Raw genomic sequence first — 25,531 nt, 5'->3', positions numbered from 1 at the left:
GGCAATCTCTGAACTGGGTGACTCAGTCCCATACAACAGCGCACACACTCCAAAGCAGCAAAGAGGTTGCCATGGAGATAGGCTCAGGCTGATTTGCATTTTTCTATCTAATTTTCATAGTGGAGCCTTGTGAGGAGAAGGATTTACATACTGGAGGAGGGCAGTCTGGCTATGTGGGAGCAAAGGGGAGCTCATTTGAAATTCAAATTAGGCATGCACCAGGAGAATTAAATACCATGGAAGCAGCAGTTTTTATTACAGTTCCAAACTCCACAGTAAATCCCAGCTCCCCCTCCCAGAGGCACTGGTTGTTCCTATGGCAATTGGCTATTTGGCTGTGGAAGGAAAGTGTAGAGTTAAATCCTCTGGTTGTATAGTCGAGGCGGTACATTTGGGGAAACAAGGCCACCAGTCTGGACTCTGTCCCACTAGACTAATATGCGGAAACAAATTTGCCGATCCCTTGTTAATGTGTGTGGGGGTAGGTAGGAAGCTAGTGTGGGGGTGGAGAGAGAGGAGGTGGCTTGCTCTGCCATTAAATAAGATCATGGCTAATCTGATTGACTACCTCTGATAACCTCTTGTTTACCAAGAATCTATAACTACCTTAAAAATAGTCAAAGACCCTGCTCCATTGCCTTTTGAGGAAGGGAGTTCCAAACACTCACTATTCGGTGAGAAAATAATTCTGGGTGGGTGGGGTGGTAGAGAGAAAGTCACCGTATTTGGCAAATGAAGGAAGACCTGGCTGGATAGTTCATTAGCTGTCAAACTAGTGTCTGACTCACGGTATAATTTCATGAAAGACAACTGGCGAAAGATCCTAGAATAATTGATTACAGCACAGGAAGAGGCAATTTGGCTCATCATAAGAATTTAGCTAATTCCACTCTCCCACTTTTGTAGGCCACAAACTAGTCCAAATTGAGTTGGTATAAAGGACACTTGGTTTATTGAAAAGGAATTACATTTACATATACATCAGATTCCAGCTGGGTCTGCTCTGTCGGTTCCATACCTGGCTGACTTTATACAGATCTCAATCATGAATGTCCTCAGGCAGGGGCGGCACGGTAGCACAGTGGTTAGCAGTGCTGCCCCACGGAACCGAGATCCCAGGTTCGATGCCGGCCCTGGTTCACTGTCTGTGTGGAGTTTGCTCATCTCCACGTGGCTGCGTGGGTCTCGCCCCCACAACCCAAAAGACGTGCAGGCTAGGCGGATTGGCCAAGATAAAATTGCCCCTTAATTGGAAAAAAAAAATTGGATACTCTAAAAAAAAAAATTTCTTTTAAATGAATGTCCTCGGACTCCCCGCCCCTTTAGCAGAGGAGCCCTTATTCGGCAAGACTCACTGGGAAACTTTGTTCCAACCCCGTGTGGGTTATAACACCCACCTTTCCCTGCAGCCCTGCCAATTATCCTCCAATAATCCCCGCACCATCTCCATTCAGGCTGTGCATTTCAGATCCTAACCATTCTTTCTGCACCCTATCCAATATCTCTGGTGCCCAGAGTTGGGTACACTGCTCTAGTTGAGGCTAAACTTGAGTTTTATAAAGGTTCATCATCATTTCCTTGCTTTTTTACACTCTCAATTTATAAAGGGACTTCTAGATTCCTATGCCTTATCAATCTTTTTTTCAACCCGAAATGCATCGTCAATGATTTCCTGCTCTCCTGGGTGCCCCTCCTCGTCCTGCATCACTTTGGAATTGTGTCCTTTCGGAAGAATGCAGAGAGGCAATCTATACCATCAAAATGAGTCACCTCACACTTGTTCTGCATTCAACTTAATTTGTCACTTGTCTGTCAGTTGTCTGCCCATTCTCAACCTTCAAATCCTCCTCACAGTTCACAATACTTCCCAAGTTTCGTGTCTGCACAAATTTTGAAATTGTGCCCTGCCCATCCAAGTCTGGGTCATTAATATTGATCATGAAATATAATTGTCCTAATGCTGATCCCTAGGTAACTCCAAGGTGTACCTTCCTCCACTCTGATGAACAAGTGTTCATGACTATTGTTTCCTGCCAGTCAGCCAACTTTCCATCCATGCTGCCATTAACCTCTTTATCCCATGGGCTTTATCTTTACTGATGCCTTGTTTGTGACACAATATCAAACACATTTTCAAAACCTATGTACACCAAATTAATCCTATTACCTTCAACCAAAAAACACTCCAGTTGGTTGAAGAGAATTTGTGCTGGCTTTCCTTAATTAATCCACCTGTGTCCAAGTGACTATTAATGAAGATTATTGTTTTGACAAGATTCGCTGGCATTGGTGTAAACTGACTTGGGCTGTAGTTGCTGGATTTATTCTTGCACCTTTTTTTTTTGATCAAGGGTGTAGCCATTCCAATTCTCCAGTCCTCTGCTATCACTCCTGTATCGAAGGATGATTGGAAGATTCTGAACATTGCTCTTGCCGTATCGGATCTGGCTCTAAAGTTTTACCAACTTTGTACAGCCAGCCTTGGCTTTCCATATTCTTTTTCATTCTCCCCTGTATTATCAATCTAACAACTGTCACATTGAGCTTCCCCTTTGCTCTCTACCTTTTTTGTATTCCGGAAACTGTCTTTGTCCTACCTTTCCCCGCCCCCGCCCCCTTCCCTTTTTGGGAATCTACCCTGGACTGTGCCTGAATGTGGTGAGCCACGTATGGCTGTTGTATATATTATTGTATTTACTCATTGTTACTGTTGTGTTGATGTTGTTGTTGGCTCCGCCCCTCTGAGAAGGTATATAACCCATCAATCCGGGACAGCCTCTCAGTGTAGAAGGAGCTATTGGTGGGCACATTCTAGCTGATTAAAACCACAGTTCTTGTTAACTACCGTTTCGATTGGATTGATTGGTATCACTGAACTAACTAGTCTTTTAAAGGCAGTCCATTCTTCCACTAGTCTTCCACTTTACCCGTCAGATTTGTTCTTGCCCCACTGAAACCACCAGCCCTTTCCCAGTTAATTCTTTTGGTTTTGGTTTGATCTTTTCCATGGCTAGCTAAACTAGCACAGTGGTTAGCACTGTTGCTTCATGGTGGTAGGGTCTCAGATTCGGCTTGGGTCACTGTCTGTGCGGAGTCTGCACGTTCTCCCCGTGTCTGCGTGGGTTTCCTCCGGGTGCACCGGTTTCCTCCCACAAGTCCTGAAAGACATGCTTGTTAGGTGAATTGGACATTCTGAATTCTCGCTCTGTGTACCCGAACAGGCGCCGGAATGTGGCGACTCGTAGATTTTCACAATAACTTCATTGCAGTGATAAGGTGAGCCTACTTGTGACAATAAAGATTATTATTATGATCATTGTCACTGAATGCTTCCTTCTGATATTTGATGCACTTGATGCCACCTCATTCCCCTGCGAACCATTGGGCTGGAAATGCACTGATCCAGAAAATTCTCCTGAACACACTTTAGAAACACTCCCCTCTGTCCTTTATGCATTTACTCTCCCAGTCCATATTTGGGTCATTAAAAGTCCATTATATAAACTCTCTTTACACCTCCCTGTAATAATCTTGCAAATTTGTTCCTCTGACTTTCCCACTAATTGGTGGCCTATGGAATACACCTAATGATGTAATAGAGCTGTACAGTGTGGAAAAGACCCTTTCGCCCATTGAGTCTGCACCGACAATAACTACCCCTAAAATTGCGCTCATTCCACTTACCAGCACTTGTCCCATGTCCGTGGGACATTTAAATGTGATGGTGTCTCAAATGGTCATCCAAGAGCTTTTTATAAAATCATAGATTTAAAATAAATAGCTTTTTAAAGGTGGTGAGCCTCCACTACCTTCCTTGGCCGTGCGTTTCAGATTCTCATCATCCACTAAGTGAAATTTCTTTCTCATATCCCCTCGGAATCTCCTGCCCCTCACCCTAAATCTATGCCCCCTTGTGATTGACCCCTCAACCAAGGGGAACATCTACTTCCTATTTACCCTCAATCATATCCCCCTTAGAGTGCTCTGCTCGGTGTCCTCTGCTCGAAGGAAAACAATCCAAGTCTCTCCTTACAGCTCAGATGCTCCATCCCAGGCAACATCCTGGTGAATCTCCTCTGTACCCTCTCCAGCGCAATCACATCCTTCCTATAGCAGGGTGACCAGAACTGCATACAGTACTCCAGCTGTGGCCTCATCAACGTTCTGTACATCTCCAACATAACCTCCTTGCTCTTATATTCTATTGCACGACTGATAAAAGCAAGTGTTCCATATGCTTCTTAACCACCCTATCCATCTGCTCTGCCGCCTTCAAGGATCTGTGAACAAGTACCCCAAGATCCATTTGTTTCTCTGAGTTTGTTAGTGTCCAGTCATTCATTACATACTCCCTTGTCCTGTTTCTTCTTTCAAAGTGCATCGCCTCACACTTATCAGGATTAAATAGCATCTGCCACAGCTCTGCCCAGCTGACAACCCAATTATAATTTTCCTGTGGCCTAAAACCCTCTTCCCTGTTAACCACCTTGCCAATCTTGGTATCATCTGCAAACTTACTTATCATTCCCCCCCCAAGTTCTCATCTATATCATTTTAAGATGTATATATCAAATTTATTAGACATGACGTCCCTCTGCTAAAGCCATACTGACTATCCCTAATCTGCCATGCCTTTCCAAGTGGAAATTAATTCTCTCCTTCAGAATTGTCTCCAATAGTTTCCCTATCACTGACTGAGACTCACCGCTCTGTAATTCCCTGGTTTACCTCTACCACCCTTCTTGTAAAGTGGAACAACATTAGCTGTTCCCAGTCCTCTGGCACTTCTCCTGTGGTCAGAAAGGAATTAAACACTTGCGTTAGAGCCCCTGCAATTTCCTGCCTCGTCCCCCAGAGCAGCCTGGGATGCACTTCATCCGGGCCTGGGGATTTGTCTATTTTTAATACCTCACTTCCTATGTTAAACTGCTGAAGGTTCTCACAGTTCTGTTTCCTGAATTCTGTACCTATGTCGTCCTTCTCCTGAGTGAAGACCGATGAGAAGTATTCATTTAATACCCTAGCAATGTCCTGTGGCTTCACACAGATTGCCCCCTTGGCCTCTAATGGGCTCAACTCTTTCCCGAATTAACCTCTTCCTCTTTATGTATTTATAGAATATCTTGGGGTTCTCCCTAATCTTATTCGCAAATCCTTTTTCATGCCCCCTTTTTTCTCTTCTAATTGTGTTCTTAAGTCCCTCTTACACTTCCGACATTCCTCTAGGGCTGCAGTTGAATTTCTCTCTTTGGACTTGCTAAACGTCTTTAGTGCAGTGGTTAGCACTGCTGCCTTACAGCGCCAAGGTCCCAGGTTCGATCCCAGCCCCGGGTCACTGTCCATGTGGAGTTTGCACATTCTCCCTATATCTGAGTGGGTCTCACCTCCACAACCCAAAGATGTGCAGGGTAGGTGAATGGTCACGCTAAATTGCCCCTTAATTGGGAACAAAAAAAGAATTGGGTACTCCAAATTTAAAAAAATGTATTTCTCTACATGGTGGCACAATGGTTGGCACTGCTGCCTCACAGTATCGGGGACTGGGTTTGATTCCGACCCCGGGTGAACGTCTGTGTAGAGTTTGTAAGTTCTTCCCGTGTCTGCGTGGGTTTCCTCGGGGTGCTCTGGTTTCCCCCACATCTAATGATGTGCAGATTGGGTGAATTGGCCATGCAAAATTTCCCCCCCTGGTGTCCAAGATTAGGTGGGGTTATGGGGATAGGGTGGGGGCCTAGGTAGGGTGCTTTTTAAGATGGTCGGTGCAGACCTGATGGGCTGAATGGCCTCCTTCTGCACTGTTGAGTTTATGATTCTATTATCCCGTTCTGGATTGTCATAGACATCCAGGGTTCCCTAAACCTATTGCTCATTAGGGAACATGTTGGACCTGTACTCTCCCCATTCCCTTTTTGAATGCCCTCTGATGCTCCACTGTAGATTTTCCTGTAAGAAGCTGTTCCCAGTCAAATTTGGCCAGATCCTGCTTTATCGTGGTAAAATATGGCTTGCCCCAACCCAAACTATCTTTTGCAGATCACTTTTGTCCATGTCCATAATAAACTTTAACTATACCGTGTTGTTATCACTAAAATGCTCCCGCACTGCCATATTGAACACTTGTCCGGCTTCATTCCCCAGAACCAGATCCAGACTGCTCCATCTCTTGTTGGGTCTTCTACACATTGATGCAAAAAACTCCCTTTCCAAGATATCATCTTTCCTCATTGCAGTAATTGATTCCTTAATTAATAGTGCAACACCACCTCCCTTTTAAAAAAAATATATATATATTTTTATTCAAATCTTTTACATATTTTCAACAACAGTTGAACCCTTACAGAAATAAGAAAAAAACAAAGAGCACATAAATAAACATCTTATAGCTATGTCACGTATTCCCCCAATATACAAGCCCCCCATTAAACGATAATAAACACAATAGTAAACACAAAGTACCCCCCCCCCCCCCCCGGGTTGCTGCTGACCATCTCCTAACGCTCCGCTAGAAAGTCTAGGAACGGCTGCCACCGCCTGAAGAACCCTTGCACAGATCCTCTTAAGGCAAATTTTACCCTCTCCAATGTAATGAATCCTGCCATGTCGCTGATCCAGGCTTCCACGCTTGGGGGACTTTGCATCCTTCCACTGTAGCTGAATCCTCCGCCGGGCTACCAGGGACGCAAAGGCCAGAATACCGGCCTCTTTCGCCTCCTGCACTCCCGGCTCGTCCGATACCCCAAATAGCGCGAGCCCCCAGCTCGGCTTAACCCGGGTGTTTACCACCTTAGACACCGTCCTCGCAACGCCCCTCCAGAACCCATCCAGCGCTGGGCACGCCCAGAACATGTGGGCATGATTTGCTGGGCTCCCCGAACACCAAGCCTGGCGCAAGAGGAGGAAGAATTTACCCTGCCCAGGGCGTCCGCCCACGTACCCTCGTCTATCTCCTCCCCTAGCTCCTCCTCCCATTTACCTTTCAGCTCCTCCACCGAGGCCTCCTCCTCCTCCTGCACCTACTGGTAGATCGCCGAGACCTTGCCTTCTCCAACCCACACCCCCGAGAGCACCCTATCCTGGATCCTACGCGCTAGCAGCACCGGAAATTCCCTCACCTGCCGTCTTACAAACGCCCTCACCTGCATGTATCTGAAGGCATTTCCAGGGGGGAGCCCAAATTTTTCCTCCAACGCCCCAACACTCGCAAATGTCCCATCTATAAACAGGTCCCAAATTCTTCAAATATGTGCCCTGTGCCAGCTCAGGAACCCCCCTCCATTCTCCCCTGAACAAACCGATGGTTCTCTCAGATCGGGGACCACACCGAAGCCTCTGCCCACCCCCCCCCCCCCTCCCTTTTTTACACCCTCCTCTCTCTGGCCTAAAGATCCTATATCCCGGAATGTTAAGTTGCCAGTCCTGCCCTTCCCTTAACCATCTCACTGTGATGGCAACAATATCATAATTTCACATGTCAATCCACTCCTTAACTCATTTGTCTTACTTAAAGACCATCCAGCCTTGTCTTGCTCTCTTGATGTTCAACATAGCTGAACTTGCTGACTGCTTCCTTTACTTTGGAAGATGTCTATTTTACTAATGCTCTGTGTCCCCTCCCCTGGCAAACTAGTTAAAACTTCTCCCAACAGCACTAGCAAACCTACCTGCAAGGATGTCGGTCCCAATGTGGTTCAGGTGCAGACCGTCCCTCTTGTATATGTCCCACCTTCCCCAGTAATAGCACCTCTTTTTTTTTTCCTTGGCTCCAACCAACGTAACAGTTTGATCTTGACCCCTCTAAGACATTCTATACTGACACCCCTCCTTCCTTGCTGGAACACCTTGCATCCAGGAATAATTAGTAATTAGTCTTGCCTTCTTTTGAGGCATTATCCACACCTCAGATTTAAATGTGGATATCTGCAATCATGTACACACTAACCTAATTTAGACTTTATTGCATTCCCTCTTACTGAATTCATCAAATGCCTTACCATTTCTTATCCAGTGCAATCAGTCAGTTCCAGACCTCTTTTTCTTTTTTATCCTTGTTCCCATCCTCTTCCAGAGTTAATTTCAACCCTCCTCAACAGCATCAGTTATTTGGGATGAATAATGATTTAATAACTGTGCTGTGGTGATAACATGTTGCTGAACTCTGCCATCCTCCCTGCCCATATTTCAGCACTTGTGCTCTGGCTCAGTAAGTGGTGCTGCTCTGCAATTTCATTCTTTTATTTTTTTTTAACCAGGTATTGAACGAAACAGCCTGAATTTCACGCGACAGGTGAGTGTTTCTCAGCAGGTGTGAGCGAGACACTAAACTCTTGACATACTTCATTGTTTTATTTTGACTCAGTCATTGAATATTTTTCTTATCACCAAACACAAGGATATTAAAAGTAAAACTAGATATCATTCATAAAAACAATACTGTGGGTGCTGATGATCTGAAACAAAAGTGGATGTTCTGGAAAAACTCCACAGATCTGGCAGCATCTGTGGAGAGCGAGAGAGAGAAAGTCAAAATTTCGAGTTCAACATGACTTTGTACATCATTCATCTTGGGTCAGGTTTTATATTCAGCATTATGTTTTTAAAATTCATTCCCAGGGTGTGGGCTTTGCTTCCGAGGCCAGCATTCATTGGCCATTTCTAATCGCCCTTGAAGGTAATGGCGAACTGCCTCTTTGAACCATTGTGGTCTATGTGGTGGAGGTACAGCCACTGTTGGGGAGAGTTCCAGGGTTTTGACCCAGTGGCAGTGAAGGAACGGCCAATATATTTCCCAGTTAGGATGTTGTCTGGTTTGGAGCAGGTGTTCCCATGCACCTGCTGCCCTGAGGGTGAGTCACTGACGTCAAGGTTAGCAGAGAGATTTGAGTTGGTGAAGATGGGGCTAGATTTAGGTCAGGTTTGGAGTTGAAGCAATATTAAATTCTAATTTTGATTGGATTGGTAGTTTGCTCATTGTTCCATTAAATGGTTAAGGGAAAAGGATTCAGATAGGATAGATGGGTCAGACATGGGAAGCTAACCCATGTCTATTTGACAATATTCAAATTCCTTTATCTCAGATTTTAATCAAATGGGATTCTGTACCATGTCAGGGTAAATGTGCCAATGCTGCTCAGAGTCTTGGTTATGGTTTAGGTCAGCATTTAAAGGTGAGACAATTCCATTAACTCCACGGGAATGTGATACATGGACCTTGGTGGTGCCAGAGGCTTCTGAAGAGTTAGTAAAGGGTGAAATCCATAATTCCAATTTCCTAATCGATCCTCCATTGAGTCTTAACTACACATCCTCCCGTGACATTTGCTGTGCCTCCCCAGATCCGATTGTCCATCACTGAAGCCCTCACCCAGGCTGCTTCATCGCCAGACTCAATTTCAACATTGTTCACCAACCTCCCATTTGCCATCCTAATGAGGAAGTCCCAAATTCTGCTGCGTTATTGTGTCTGGGATTACATCCAGCCCTATACTAGCTTCAGCTCTCCCAACTCTTCATATATACATCTATCGTCTGCAACTAGAAATGCCCTAGTTCACCTTTGCAATCTCCTCTGGTACCACATCTCCCCGTGAATGCTATATTCCTCTAACTGGACATTGGGGGAGCTTTACTCTGTATGTAAGCCCATGCTGTACCTGTCCTGGGAGTGTTTGATGGGGACCGTGTAGAGGGAGCTTTACTCTGTACCTAACCCTGTGCTGTACCTGTCCTGGGAGTGTTTGACAGGGACAGTGTAGAGGGAGCTTTACTCTGTATATAACCCTGTGCTGTACATGTCCTGGGAGTGTTTGATGGGGACAGTGTAGAGGGAGCTTTACTCTGTATCTAACCCCATGCTGTACCTGGCCTGGGAGTGTTTGATGGGGACAGTGTAGAGGGAGCTTTACTCTGTATCTAACCCCGTGCTGTACCTCTCCTGGGAGTGTTTGATGGGGACAGTGTAGAGGGTGCTTTACTCTGTATCTAACCCCGTGCTGTCCCTGTCCTGGGAGTGTTTGATGCGGACAGTGTAGAGGGAGCTTTACTCTGTATCTAACCCCGTGCTGTACCTGTCCTGGGAGAGTTTGATGGGGACAGTGCAGAGGGAGCTTTACTCTGTATCTAACCCTGTGCTGTACCTGTCCTGTGAGTGTTTGATGGGGACAGTGTAGAGGGAGCTTTACTCTGTATCTAACCCCGTGCTGTACCTCTCCTGGGAGTGTTTGATGGGGACAGTGTAGAGGGTGCTTTACTCTGTATCTAACCCCGTGCTGTCCCTGTCCTGGGAGTGTTTGATGCGGACAGTGTAGAGGGAGCTTTACTCTGTATCTAACCCCGTGCTGTACCTGTCCTGGGAGAGTTTGATGGGGACAGTGCAGAGGGAGCTTTACCCTGTATCTAACCCCGTGCTGTCCCTGTCCTGGGTATTTCTGTTGGGGACAGTGCAGAGGGAGCTTTACTCTGTATCTAACCCCGTGCTGTACCTGTCCTGGGAGTGTTTGATAGGGACAGTGTGGAGGGAGCTTGACCCTGTATCTAACCCCGTGCTGTCCCTGTCCTGGGTATTTCTGATGGGGACAGTGCAGAGGGAGCTTTACTCTGTATCTAACCCCGTGCTGTACCTGTCCTGGGAGTGTTTGATGCGGACAGTGTAGAGGGAGCTTTACTCTGTATCTAACCCCGTGCTGTACCTGTCCTGGGTATTTCTGATGGGGACAGTGCAGAGGGAGCTTTACTCTGTATCGAACCCCGTGCTCTACATGGCCTGGGAGTGTTTGATGGGGACAGTGTAGAGGGAGCTTTACTCTGTATCTAACCCTGTGCTGCACCTGTCCTGGGCGTGTTTGATGGCGGACAGTGTAGAAGGAGCTTTACTCTGTATCTAACCCCGTGCTGTACCTGTCCTGGGAGTTTCTGATGGGGACAGTGTAGATAGAGCTTTACTCTGTAGCTAACCCCGTGCTGTACCTGTCCTGGGAGTGTTAGATGGGGACAGTGTAGAGGGTGCTTTACTCTGTATCTAACCCCGTGCTGTACCTCTCCTGGGAGTGTTTGATGGGGACAGTGTAGAGGGTGCTTTACTCTGTATCTAACCCCGTGCTGTCCCTGTCCTGGGAGTGTTTGATGCGGACAGTGTAGAGGGAGCTTTGCTCTGTATCTAACCCCGTGCTGTACCTGTCCTGGGAGTGTTTGATGGGGACAGTGCAGAGGGAGCTTTACTCTGTATCTAACCCCGTGCTGTACCTGTCCTGTGAGTGTTTGATGGGGACAGTGTAGAGGGAGCTTTACTCTGTATCTAACCCCGTGCTGTACCTGTCCTGGGTATTTCTGATGGGGACAGTGCAGAGGGAGCTTTACTCTGTATCTAACCCCATGCTGTACCTGGCCTGGGAGTGTTTGATGGGGACAGTGTAGAGGGAGCTTGACCCTGTATCTAACCCCGTGCTGGACCTGTCCTGGGAGTGTTTGATGGGGCCAGTGTAGAGGGTGCTTTACTCTGTATCTAACCCTGTGCTGTACCTGTCCTGTGAGTGTTTGATGGGGACAGTGTAGAGGGAGCTTTACTCTGTATCTAACCCCGTGCTGTACCTGTCCTGTGAGTGTTTGATGGGGACAGTGTAGAGGGAGCTTTACTCTGTATCTAACCCCGTGCTGTCCCTGTCCTGGGAGATTCTGATGGGGACAGTGTAGAGGGAGCTTTACTCTGTATCTAACCCCGTGCTGTCCCTGTCCTGGGAGATTCTGATGGGGACAGTGTAGAGGGAGCTTTACTCTGTATCTAACCCCATGTTGTACCTGTCCTGGGAGTGTTTGATGGGGACAGTGTAGAGGGTGCTTAACTCTGTATCTAACCCCGTGATGTACCTGTCCTGGGTATTTCTGATGGGGACAGTGCAGAGGGAGCTTTACTCTGTATCTAACCCCACGCTGTACCTGTCCTGGGAGTGTTTGATGGGGACAGTGTAGAGGGAGCTTTACTCTGTACATAACCCTGTGCTGTACCTGTCCTGGGAGTGTTTGACAGGGACAGTGTAGAGGGAGCTTTACTCTGTATATAACCCTGTGCTGTACATGTCCTGGGAGTGTTTGATGGGGACAGTGTAGAGGGAGCTTTACTCTGTATCTAACCCCATGCTGTACCTGGCCTGGGAGTGGTTGACGGGGACAGTGTCGAGGGAGCTTTACTCTGTATCTCACCCCGTGCTGGACCTGTCCTGGGAGTGTTTGATGGGGCCAGTGTAGAGGGTGTTTTACTCTGTATCTAACTCCGTGCTGTACCTGTCCTGGGAGTGTTTGATGGGGACAGTGTAGAGGGAGCTTGACCCTGTATCTAACACCGTGCTGTCCCTGTCCTGGGTATTTCTGATGGGGACAGGGCAGAGGGAGCTTTACTCTGTATCTAACCCTGTGCTGTACCTGTCCTGGGAGTGTTTGATAGGGACAGTGTAGAGGGAGCTTGACCCTGTATCTAACCCCGTGCTGTCCCTGTCCTGGGTATTTCTGATGGGGACAGTGCAGAGGGAGCTTTACTCTGTATCTAACCCCGTGCTGTACCTGTCCTGGGAGTGTTTGATGCGGACAGTGTAGAGGGAGCTTTACTCTGTATCTAACCCCGTGCTGTACCTGTCCTGGGTATTTCTGATGGGGACAGTGCAGAGGGAGCTTTACTCTGTATCTAACCCCGTGCTCTACCTGGCCTGGGAGTGTTTGATGGGGACAGTGCAGAGGGAGCTTTACTCTGTATCTAACCCCATGCTGTACCTGGCCTGGGAGTGTTTGATGGGGACAGTGTAGAGGGAGCTTTACTCTGTATCTAACCCTGTGCTGCACCTGTCCTGGGCGTGTTTGATGGCGGACAGTGTAGAAGGAGCTTTACTCTGTATCTAACCCCGTGCTGTACCTGTCCTGGGAGTTTCTGATGGGGACAGTGTAGAGAGAGCTTTACTCTGTAGCTAACCCCGTGCTGTACCTGTCCTGGGAGTGTTTGATGGGGACAGTGTAGAGTAGAGGGTGCTTTACTCTGTATCTAACCCCGTGCTGTCCCTGTCCTGGGAGTGTTTGATGCGGACAGTGTAGAGGGAGCTTTACTCTGTATCTAACCCCGTGCTGTACCTGTCCTGGGTATTTCTGATGGGGACAGTGCAGAGGGAGCTTTACTCCCTATCTAACCCCATGCTGTACCTGGCCTGGGAGTGTTTGATGGGGACAGTGTAGAGGGAGCTTTACTCTGTATCTAACCCCGTGCTGTACCTGTCCTGGGAGTGTTTGATGCGGACAGTGTAGAGGGAGCTTTACTCTGTATCTAACCCCGTGCTATACCTGTCCTGGGAGTTTCTGATGGGGACAGTGTAGAGAGAGCTTTAATCTGTAGCTAACCCCGTGCTGTACCTGTCCTGGGAGTGTTTGATGGGGACAGTGCAGAGGGAGCTTTACTCTGTATCTAACCCTGTGCTGTACCTGTCCTGTGAGTGTTTGATGGGGACAGTGTAGAGGGAGCTTTACTCTGTATCTAACCCTGTGCTGTACCTGTCCTGGGAGATTCTGATGGGGACAGTGTAGAGGGAGCTTTACTCTGTATCTAACCCCATGTTGTACCTGTCCTGGGAGTGTTTGATGGGGACAGTGTAGAGGGTGCTTAACTCTGTATCTAACCCTGTGATGTACCTGTCCTGGGTATTTCTGATGGGGACAGTGCAGAGGGAGCTTTACTCTGTATCTAACCCCACGCTGTACCTGTCCTGGGAGTGTTTGATGGGGACAGTGTAGAGGGAGCTTTACTCTGTATCTAACCCCATGCTGTACCTGGCCTGGGAGTGTTTGATGGGGACAGTGTAGAGGGAGCTTTACTCTGTATCTAACCCCGTGCTGGACCTGTCCTGGGAGTGTTTGATGGGGCCAGTGTAGAGGGTGCTTTACTCTGTATCTAACTCCGTGCTGTACCTGTCCTGGGAGTGTTTGATGGGGACAGTGTAGAGGGAACTTGACCCTGTATCTAACCCCGTGCTGTCCCTGTCCTGGGTATTTCTGATGGGGACAGTGCAGAGGGAGCTTTACTCTGTATCTAACCCCGTGCTGTACCTGTCCTGGGAGTGTTTGATAGGGACAGTGTAGAGGGAGCTTGACCCTGTATCTAACCCCGTGCTGTCCCTGTCCTGGGTATTTCTGATGGGGACAGTGCAGAGGGAGCTTTACTCTGTATCTAACCCCGTGCTGTACCTGTCCTGGGAGTGTTTGATGCGGACAGTGTAGAGGGAGCTTTACTCTGTATCTAACCCCGTGCTGTACATGTCCTGGGTATTTCTGATGGGGACAGTGCAGAGGGAGCTTTACTCTGTATCTAACCCCGTGCTCTACCTGGCCTGGGAGTGTTTGATGGGGACAGTGTAGAGGGAGCTTTACTCTGTACCTAACCCTGTGCTGCACCTGTCCTGGGAGTGTTTGATGGCGGACAGTGTAGAAGGAGCTTTACTCTGTATCTAACCCCGTGCTGTACCTGTCCTGTGAGTGTTTGATGGGGACAGTGTAGAGGGAGCTTTACTCTGTATCTAACCCTGTGCTGTACCTGTCCTGGGAGATTCTGATGGGGACAGTGTAGAGGGAGCTTTACTCTGTATCTAACCCCATGTTGTACCTGTCCTGGGAGTGTTTGATGGGGACAGTGTAGAGGGTGCTTAACTCTGTATCTAACCCCGTGATGTACCTGTCCTGGGTATTTCTGATGGGGACAGTGCAGAGGGAGCTTTACTCTGTATCTAACCCCATGCTGTACCTGTCCTGGAAGTGTTTAATGGGGACAGTGTAGAGGGTGCTTTACTCTGTATCTAACCCCCGTGCTGTACCTGTCCTGGGAGTGTTTGATGGGGACAGTGTAGAGGGTGCTTTACTCTGTATCTAACCCCCGTGCTGTCCCTGTCCTGGGAGTGTTTGATGCGGACAGTGTAGAGGGAGCTTTACTCTGTATCTAACCCCGTGCTGTACCTGTCCTGGGTATTTCTGATGGGGACAGTGCAGAGGGAGCTTTACTCTGTAACTAACCCCGTGCTGTACCTGTCCTGGGAGTGTTTGATGGCGGACAGTGTAGAAGGAGCTTTACTCTGTATTTAACCCCGTGCTGTACCTGTCCTGGGAGTTTCTGATGGGGACAGTGTAGAGAGAGCTTTACTCTGTAGCTAACCCCGTGCTGTACCTGTCCTGGGAGTGTTTGATGGGGGCAGTGCAGAGGGAGCTTTACTCTGTATCTAACCCCATGCTGTACCTGGCCTGGGAGTGTTTGATGGGGACAGTGAAGAGGGAGCTTTACTCTGTATCTAACCCTGTGCTGCACCTGTCCTGGGCGTGTTTGATGGCGGACAGTGTAGAAGGAGCTTTACTCTGTATCTAACCCCGTGCTGTACCTGTCCTGGGAGTTTCTGATGGGGACAGTGTAGAGGGAGCTTTACTTTGTATCTAACCAACCCCGTGCTGTACCTGTCCTGGGAGTGTTTGATGGGGACAGTGTAGAGGGTGCTTTACCCTGTATCTAACCCCGTGCTGTACATGTCCTGTGAGTGTTTGTTGGGGTAAGTGTAAGGGGAGCTTTACTCTGTATCTAACCCCATGCTGTACCTGTCCTGGGAGTGTTTGATGGGGACAGTGTAGAGGGAGCTTTACTCTGTATCTAACCCCGTGCTGTACCTGTCCTGGGAGTGTTTGATAGGGACAGTGTGGAGGGAGCTTTACTCTGTATCTAACCCCGTGCTATACCTGTCCTGGGAGTTTCTGATGGGGACAATGTAGAGAGAGCTTTACTCTGTAGCTAACCCCGTGCTGTACCTGTCCTGGGAGTGTTTGATGGGGACAGTGTAGAGGGAGCTTTACTCTGTATCTAACCCCGTGCTGTACCTGTCCTGGGACTGTTTGATGGGGACAGTGTAGAGGGAGCTTTACTCTGTATCTAACCCTGTGCTGTACCTGTCCTGGGAGTTTCTGATGGGGACAGTGTAGAGGGAGCTTTACTCTGTATCTAACCCCATGTTGTACCTGTCCTGGGAGTGTTTGATGGGGATAATGTAGAGTGTGCTTTACTCTGTATCTACCCCCGTGCTGTCCCTGTCCTGGGAGTGTTTGATGCAGACAGTGTAGAGGGAGCTTTACTCTGTATCTAATCCTGTGCTGTACCTGTCCTGGGTATTTCTGATGGGGACAGTGCAGAGGGAGCTTTACTCTGTATCTAACCCCATGCTGTCCCTGGCCTGGGAGTGTTTGATGGGGACAGTGTAGAGGAAGCTTTACTCTGTATCTAACCCCGTGCTGTACCTGTCCTGGGAGTGTTTGATGGGGACAGTGTTGAGGGTGCTTTGCTCTGTCTCTAACTCCGTGCTGTACCTGTCCTGGGAGTGTTTGATGGGGACAGTGTCGAGGCAGCTTTACTCTGTATCTAACCCCGTGCTATACCTGTCCTGGGTATTTCTGATGGGGACAGTGCAGAGGGAGTTTTACTCTGTATCTAACCCCGTGCTGTACCTGTCCTGGGAGTGTTTGATGGGGACACTGTAGAGGGAGCTTCACTCTGCATCTAACCCCGTGCTATACCTGTCCTGGGAGTGTTTGATGGGGACAGTGTAGAGGGAGCATTACTCTGTATATAACCCTGTGCCCTTTGACATGGTGTAGGGGCAATACTGTAGGGGCAATAAAACAGCAGTGTTGAATGGCCTGAGGGGGTGGATACAACAAAGGGCACCTGTCCATTAAATTTCACTTAAAAGGAGTTGGCACCTTCAGGAAATGGGGATGGGTAATAGTTTTGGCAATGGCAGCTTGTGCTATTCCCAGTTAATTCCGATAACCTCAGTTAGAAGCAAAGTGACATATGATATGTTTAATTAGTCCAAACCTCTAGGGGAGGGATCTCTCTGCTTTTGGGATTTGTAATTTGTATTTGGTTGTTTTTGTCTGTATACTGGGATGACAAGTTGAGCTGTTTGCTGTGGTGGATCTTGAGGCTGTGGTTAGGCTCAGGAAATAGGCACCCGGAGCAACTGCAATTTGCATACAGAGAGAAGGTGGGGCCCAAGTCTGCCCAGTCGAACCGGTTTGTTTCCGGGCCTGTGACAGCACATCCAGTGACATTTAACACACTCGGTTCATGCATTTAGTTTCGGGCTGAGGGAAACTTGTGTCTGAAACTAGTAACTTAAAACTTAAAGGCAATTACAAAGGTATGAAAACAGATTTAGTTACAGGTGTATTGGGAACTGAGATTAAAAGGTAAATTGGTTGATGAGCAGCGGCATATATTTTGTATTTCTTGATGCGACCATCAATTCACAAGAAACCAGCAGTAGAAGTAAACTGTGGCTTTAATCAACTAGAACAGTGCCTGCCTGTGACTGATCTGATAGTGGGAGCCGCCCACAGGGTGACTGCTCTTATACCTCCCCTCAAGGGGTGGAGCCAGGGCCAGAGCCCACACAGGCCCCAACATGCTACATTATAGGTAATACCTTACAATGGTCCATAGGTGGAGCCCACATGGGCAACAGTGTAATACAGATATGTACATGGTGAATTGTTACAGCAATACATTCACCCCCTATTAAAAAAATGAAGTCCGACGGCGGTGAAGGGTTCATAAGTTCAGCCTGTCCGGCGCATGTATTGTGCGCTGTGATCGCCGAAGCTCTGGTATCGCAGCTGGCCCGGGCTTCAAACTCAGCCGTGCTGGCATCGGTAGTGAAGTCGCTGGTGCGGGCACAGACGTGGACTCCGGGAGTGTGTCTTCTGGGGCTTCATTCCTGTGGGTCGGTGAAGGGGGAATGGCGGGTGGGAGGGGCGGGGCGCTGGTCAGCGTAGGTTGGGCGGGGTAAGATGGGGTGGCGGTGGTAGTGGAACCTGTGGGTGCCAGGTCCCGGAGGGAGACCGTATCCTGTCAGCTATCGGGGTGTTCAATGTATGCGTAGTATGCAATGGAGTGTAGGAGCTGGACCCTCTCGACCAGGGGGTCGGACTTATGGCTCCTGACGTGTTTGCGGAGCAGGACGGGCCCCGGTGTCTTCAGCCAGGATGGAAGCGAGGCCCCTGAGGTGGATTTCCTGGGGAAAACAAATAGGCGGTCATGAGGGGTCTCATTTGTGGCCGTGCAAAGTAGGGACCTAAATAGAGTGGAGTGCGTCGGGGAGGACCTCCTGCCAGTGGGGAACTGGGAGATTCCAAGACCATGGGGCCAGGAAGACGGTCTTCCAGACCATCGCGTTCTCCCCCTCCACCTGCCCGTTTCCCCTGGGGTGAGAACTGGTAGTCCTGCTCGAGGCGATGCCCTTACTGAGCAGGTACTGACGCAGTTCGTCGCTCATGAACAAAGAGCCCCGGTCACTGTGAACGTACGTGGGGAAACCAAACAGGGTGAAGACACTATGTAGGGCTTTAATGACAGTGGCTGCGGTTATGTCGGGGCAAGGGATTGCAAAGGGGAAGCGGGAGAACTCGTCGATGATGTTAAGGAAATGTGTGTTGCGGTTGTTGGAGGGGAGGGGCCCTTTGAAATCGATACTGAGGCGCTCAAAGGGCCGGGATGCCTTTACCAGGTGGGCCTTATCCGGTCGATAGAAGTGCGGTTTACACTCCGCACAGATCGGGCAGTCCCTGGTCATGGCTCTGACCTTCTCGGTGGAGTAGGGCAGGTTGTGGGCCTTGATATAGTGGATAAGCCGGGTGACCCTGGTGGCAGAGGTCATCATGGATAGCGCGTAGTCGGTCATCTTGCGAGGTAGTGCCTCCAGTGCCGCACGGTTTCCACGATGGCTTGGGCTTCCTTTTCGACTGAGGAGTGTTGAATTTCGGAGGTGGTGAGGGTTCATGAAAAAAACGCTACTGGCCGGCCTGCCTGATTGAGGGTAGCAGCGAGGGCGACCTCTGATGCGTCGCTCTCCACCTGGAAGGGGGCGGACTCGTCCACTGCACGCATTGCAGCTTTGGCGATATCCGCCTTGATGCAGCTGAAGGCCTGGCGGGCCTCAGCCGACAGTGGGAATAAGGTGGGTGAACTTAAGGCATGGATCGGTACTTGGGACTACGATGTGGTGGCCATCACGGAAACTTGGATAGAAGAGGGGCAGAAATGGTTGTTGGAGGTCCCTGGTTATAGATGCTTCAATAAGATTAGGGAGGGTGGTAAAAGAGGTGGGGGGGTGGCATTATTAATTAGAGATAGTATAACAGCTGCAGAAAGGCAGTTTGAGGAGTATCACCCTATTGAGGTAGTATGGGTTGAAGTCAGAAATAGGAAAGGGGCAGTCACCTTGTTAGGAGTTTTCTATAGGCCCCCCAATAGTAGCAGAGATGTGGAGGAACAGATTGGGAAACAGATTTTGGAAAGGTGCAGAAGTCATAGGGTAGTAGTCATGGGCGACTTTAACTTCCCAAATATTGAGTGGAAACTCTTTAGATCAAATAGTTTGGATGGGGTGGTGTTTGTGCAGTGTGTCCAGGAAGCTTTTCTAACACAGTATGTAGATTGTCCGACCAGAGGAGGGGCAATATTGGATTTAGTACTGGGTAATGAACCAGGGCAAGTGATAGATTTGTTAGTGGGGGAGCATTTTGGAGATAGTGACCACAATTCTGTGACTTTCACTTTAGTAATGGAGAGGGATAGGTACGTGCAACAGGGCAAGGTTTACAATTGGGGGAAGGGTAAATACGATGTTGTCAGACAAGAATTGAAGTGCATAAGTTGGGAACATAGGCTGGCAGGGAAGGACACAAGTGAAATGTGGAACTTGTTCAAGGAACAGGTGCTACGTGTCCTTGATATGTATGTCCCTGTCAGGCAGGGAAGAGATGGTCGAGTGAGGGAACCATGGTTGACAAGAGAGGTTGAATGTCTTGTTAAGAGGAAAAAGGAGACTTATGTAAGGCTGAGGAAACAAGGTTCAGACAGGGCATTGGAGGGATACAAGATAGCCAGGAAGGAACTGAAGAAAGGGATTAGGAGAGCTAAGAGAAGGCATGAACAATCTTTGGCGGGTAGGATCAAGGAAAACCCCAAGGCCTTTTACACATATGTGAGAAATATGAGAATGACTAGAGCGAGGGTAGGTCCGATCAAGGACAGTAGCGGGAGATTGTGTATTGAGTCTGAAGAGATAGGAGAGGTCTTGAACGAGTACTTTTCTTCTGTATTTACAAATGAGAGGGGCGATATTGTTGGAGAGGACAGTGTGAAACAGATTGGTAAGCTCGAGGAAATACTTGTTAGGAAGGAAGATGTGTTGGGCATTTTGAAAAACTTGAGGATAGACAAGTCCCCCGGGCCTGACGGGATATATCCAAGGATTCTATGGGAAGCAAGAGATGAAATTGCAGAGCCGTGGCAATGATCTTTTCGTCCTCACTGTCAACAGGGGTGGTACCAGGGGATTGGAGAGTGGCGAATGTCGTGCCCCTGTTCAAAAAAAGGACTAGGGATAACCCTGGGAATTACAGGCCAGTTAGTCTTACTTCGGTGGTAGGCAAAGTAATGGAAAGGGTACTGAAGGATAGGATTTCTGAGCATCTGGAAAGACACTGCTTGATTAGGGATAGTCAGCACGGATTTGTGAGGGGTAGGTCTTGCCTTACAAATCTTATTGAATTCTTTGAGGAGGTGACCAAGCATGTGGATGAAGGTAAAGCAGTGGATGTAGTGTACATGGATTTTAGTAAGGCATTTGATAAAGTTCCCCATGGTAGGCTTATGCAGAAAGTAAGGAGGCATGGGATAGTGGGAAATTTGGCCAGTTGGATAACGAACTGGCTAACCGATAGAAGTCAGAGAGTGGTGGTGGATGGCAAATATTCAGCCTGGATCCCAGTTACCAGTGGCGTACCGCAGGGATCAGTTCTGGGTCCTCTGCTGTTTGTGATTTTCATTAATGACTTGGATGAGGGAGTTGAAGGGTGGGTCAGTAAATTTGCAGACGGTACGAAGATTGGTGGAGTTGTGGATAGTAAGGAGGGCTGTTGTCGGCTGCAAAGAGACATAGATAGGATGCAGAGCTGGGCTGAGAAGTGGCAGGTGGAGTTTAACCCTGAAAAGTGTGAGGTTGTCCATTTTGGAAGGACAAATATGAATGCGGAATACAGGGTTAACGGTAGAGTTCTTGGCAATGTGGAGGAGCAGAGAGATCTTGGGGTCTATGTTCATACATCTTTGAAAGTTGCCACTCAAGTGGATAGACCTGTGAAGAAGGCCTATGGTGTGCTCGCGTGCATTAACAGAGGGATTGAATTTAAGAGCCGTGAGGTGATGATGCAGCTGTACAAAACTTTGGTAAGGCCACATTTGGAGTATTGTGTACAGTTTTGGTCGCCTCATTTTAGGAAGGATGTGGAAGCTTTGGAAAAGGTGCAAAGAAGATTTACCAGGATGTTGCCTGGAATGGAGAGTAGGTCTTACGAGGAAAGGTTGAGGGTGCTAGGCCTTTTCTCATTAGAACGGAGAAGGATGAGGGGCGACTTGATAGAGGTTTATAAGATGATCAGGGGAATAGATAGAGTAGACAGTCAGGGACTTTTTCCCCGGGTGGAACAAACCATTACAAGGGGACATAAATTTAAGGTGAAAGATATAGGAGGGATATCAGAGGTAGGTTCTTTACCCAGAGTAGTGGGGGCATGGAATGCACTGCCTGTGGAAGTAGTTGAGTCGGAAACATTAGGGACCTTCAAGCAGCTATTGGATAGGTACATGGATTACGGTAAAATGATATAGTGTAGATTTATTTGTTCTCAAGGGCAGCACGGTAGCATTGTGGATAGCACAATTGCTTCACAGCTCCAGGGTCCCAGGTTCGATTCCGGCTTGGGTCACTGTCTGTGCGGAGTCTGCACGTCCTCCCCGTGTCTGCGTGGGTTTCCTCCGGGTGCTCCGGTTTCCTCCCACAGTCCAAAGATGTGCGGGTTAGGTGAATTGGCCAATGATAAATTGCCCTTAATGTCCAAATTGCCCTTGATGTTGGGTGGAGGTGTTGAGTTTGGGTAGGGTGCTCTTTCCAAGAGCCGGTGTAGACTCAAAGGGCCGAATGGACTCCTTCTGCACTGTAAATTCAATGATAATCTATGATTAATCTAGGACAAAGGTTCAGCACAACATCGTGGGCCGAAGGGCCTGTTCTGTGCTGTATTTTCTATGTACTATGGTAGCCTTGAATAGTGGGCGGGCTTTGTCGCATAATTGGGGACCCACTGGGTGTAATATGAAAAGAACCCGAGACACCTTTTCAGGGCCTTGGGGCAGTGAGGGCGGGGAAGTTGCAGGAGGGGGCGCATATGGTCAGGGTCGGGTCCTAGAACCTGGTTTTCCACGACGTAGCCGAGGATGGCTAGTCTGGTTGTGCGGAAAATGCATTTTTCCTTGTAAGTGAGGTTAAGGGTTCGGGTGGTTAAGAGAAATCTCTGGAGGTTGGCGTCGTGGTCCTGCTGATCATGGCCGCAGATGGTGACGTTGTCCAAGTACGGAAACGTGACCCGCAGCCCGTACTGGTCCACCATTCGGACCATGGTTCTTTGGAAGGCCCGAGACCCCGTTCATGATGCCAAAGGGGACCCGGAGGAATTGGAAGAGGCGGCTGTCTGCCTCTAAAGCCGTGTAGTGGCGGTCCTCCGGGCGGATTGGGAGCTGGTGGTACACAGACGTCAGATCTACCGTGGAGAACACCCGGTAGTGCGCGATCTGATTAACCATATCTGCGATCCAGGGAAGGGGTACGCATCGAGTTGCGTTTACCGGTTTATGGTTTGGCTGTAATCTACAACCATCCGGTTCTTTTCCCCGGTCCTGACGACCACCACCTGGGCTCTCCAGGGGCTATTGCTGGCCTCGCTGACTCCCTCCCGCAAGAGTCGCTGGACCTCAGACCTGATAAAAGTCCTGTCCTGGATGCTGTACCGCCTGCTTCTGGTGGCGACGGGTTTGCAGTCGGCGGTGAAATTTGCGAAGAGCGAGGGAGGGTCGACCTCTAGGACCGTGAGGCTACATACGGTGAGTGGGGGTAGGGGCCCGCCGAACTTCAGGGTTAGGCTCCTGAGGTTACACTGGAAATCCAGTCCCAATAGAAGAGGAGCGCAGAGGTCGGGGAGTACGTATAATTTAAAATTGCCATACTCGGCGCCCTGTATTGCGAGGGTTGCGGTAGTGCACCCCGGGACCGGCACCGAGTGCGACCCGGAGGCGAGGGAGATGGTTTGATGCACCGGGAAGATTGGGAGCGAGCAGCGTCTTACCATGTCTGGACGAATGATGCTCTCCGTGCTCCCAGAGTCGAAGAGGCAGGGCGTTTCGAGTCCGTATACCCAGACGGTCATCATAAAGCTCCGGGAAGTGTTTGGGTCACGACTAATCAAGGGTGACCGCGCTGAGTTGTGGGTAGCCGGTGTGGTCGGAGGTGCTGGGGCGGTTCCAAGATGGCTGCCCCCGTTGGTCGCACATGCCGGGCGGTGAGGAAGATGCCGTTCAAGATGGCAGCCCCCATGAATCGCACGTGGCGGCCGCTTGGGCAAGGATGGCCAAGATGGTGGCCCCCGTGAGTCGCACACGCTGTGCGGGCTGGAAGATGGCTGCCCCCACAGACAACACGAGGTCGATGACGCGTCCGGGGGGGGGCGGGGGGGGGGGGGGGGGGGGGGGGAGCCAGCAGGCACGCTGCCACACTGCGGCCCTGTGAGTCTGAGGGTCGGGCCTGCGATTTAGAATTTCTGGGCCTGGCCAGGCAAACTTTAGCAAAATGTCCTTTTCTCCCGCAGTCGCTGCAGTTCACATTCCGGGCCGGGCAGCGCTGCCGGGGGTGTTGAGGCTGGCCGCAGAAATAACAGGGTAGCCCCCCCATGGTGGGTGGGCAGCTGCGCGGCACAGGCCTGGGGTATTCTTTGGTCGGGGGTCGCGTGATCGGACGGGAATGAGTTAAGGCTTTGGAATGCTACTTCCAGAGAGGAGGCTGTGGTATTAGAGGTATTACGGTACATGCTAGGCTGGAGCACCATTGGTGGAAACTGTATGCTTTCTATTGGTTGGGATGTATGGTAGCTCCGCCCTGCTAGGCGGGGTATAAGAACCAGTGCCGCCCCAGCAGCCTTCATTCTGTACCTGAGCTGCTGGGGGAAACATCTAGCTTATTAAAGCCTTCAGTTGGGCTACAACCTCGCTTTAGTGGTCATTGATCGTGCATCAATTTAATAAGCTAGTTTTTAAAAAAAAGGATGGCGCTCCGAATCAAGCCGGAGTGTCTGCAACACAGTCCCCACGCGGCGAACTCAGCGCCAATCTTCAAGCACTGGCTGGCGTGCTTTAAAAGGGTATCTCGGGACGGCCGAAAACACACCCACCGGAGAGCAGAAAATGCAAGTCCTGCGCTCGAGGGTGAGCCCGGAGATTTACACCCTCATCGAGGAAACGGAAGACTTCGATGCAGCAATAGAGCTAAAGGACATTATATTCGCCCGGTAAACCAGGTCTACGCCCGGCACCTGCTTGCAACGAGGCGACAAACCACTGGGGAATTGCTGGAAGAATTCTACCGTGCACTCCTGGTGTTGGGGAGAAACTGCAGCTGCCCGCAAGTTTCGGCGAGCGAACACCCTGAACTCTTGGTCCGGGTCGCTTTAGTGGCAGGTATGCTATCCTCACAAATTCGCCAGCGACTGCTAGAAAAATACACTCTGGGTCTCAAGGAGGCACGGGCCCTTGCCGGCTCACTGGACGTGGCCTCCAGAAATGCCCGCGCTTATGTTCCCGACCGCGCGGCAGCCCCCTGGGCAGCGTGGAACCCCTCCGCAGCCGACCCCAAGACATCCCCCATCCCCCCCACAAGCCTACGCTGCAAGGCGGCCTGGCAACCCCGGAGGGCCCCGCTGCTACTTTTGCGGGCAGGCCAAGCACCCCCACCAGCGCTGCCCGGCCCGCGCATCCACCTGCAAGGGATGCGGCAAAAAGGGCCATTTTGTGGGGGTATGTCAGGCCCGTGCGGTTGCCGCGGTCTCCGGCGGTGAATGCGGACGACCACCACAAACTTCTCCACGGTCCCCGCGCGGCCAGCCGTCGCCGCCATCTTCCTATTCCAGGGCCACGTGCGGACCCCGGGCGCCGCCATCCTGTCCCGCGGACACCACGTTAGAGGGATGTGCGCCGCCATTTTGTGCACCCCCAGTCATGTGCGACCAATGGGAGCCGTCATCTTGGATGAACCCCCAGGACCCCAGCTCGGCTGACCATGCACTGCCCGAAGAGAACTCTCAACTGCTGCGAATAACCTCGGTGACTCTGGATCAGTCCCGGCCTCGAACACTCTCAACTGCTACAACGACTGTATTCATCAACGGGCACGAGACGTCCTGCCTAATCGACTCTGGGAGCACGTAGAGCTTCATACACCCCGACACGGTAAGGCGCTGTTCTCTCCTCATCCACCCCATTAATCAAAAAATCTCCCTGGCCTCCGGTTCACACTCAGTGGAGATAAAGGGGTTTTGTGTAGCAAACCTCACAGTCCAGGGAAGGGAGTTCAAAAATTTCCGTCTCTAC

At 49.7% G+C, this 25,531-nt stretch overlaps 1 protein-coding gene and 1 long non-coding RNA gene across 7 annotated transcripts in view; one reads left to right on the top strand and one right to left on the bottom strand.

Moving 5' to 3' along the window:
* pou2f3 (POU class 2 homeobox 3) overlaps positions 1-25,531 on the top strand; it is a 97,111-nt gene that overhangs the window by 8,183 nt on the left and 63,397 nt on the right. For all 5 annotated transcript variants that reach the window (XM_072486294.1, XM_072486293.1, XM_072486292.1 and 2 more), the window contains exon 3: positions 8,250-8,284. In XM_072486294.1, coding sequence (XP_072342395.1) covers positions 8,250-8,284 — 35 coding nt within the window. The remainder of the gene's footprint in view (positions 1-8,249; positions 8,285-25,531) is intronic.
* Positions 8,325-25,531, bottom strand: part of LOC140398084 (uncharacterized) — an 80,096-nt gene continuing 62,889 nt past the window's right edge. For both annotated transcript variants that reach the window (XR_011937408.1, XR_011937407.1), the window contains exon 3: positions 8,325-8,496. This is a non-coding gene — a long non-coding RNA (uncharacterized lncRNA). The remainder of the gene's footprint in view (positions 8,497-25,531) is intronic.

Source organism: Scyliorhinus torazame, chromosome 21 (genome assembly GCF_047496885.1).
Source record: "Scyliorhinus torazame isolate Kashiwa2021f chromosome 21, sScyTor2.1, whole genome shotgun sequence".
Lineage (NCBI taxonomy): Eukaryota > Metazoa > Chordata > Chondrichthyes > Carcharhiniformes > Scyliorhinidae > Scyliorhinus > Scyliorhinus torazame.
The sequence above is the reverse complement of the archived record's forward strand: the minus strand, read 5'-3'. Positions and strand labels throughout refer to the sequence as shown.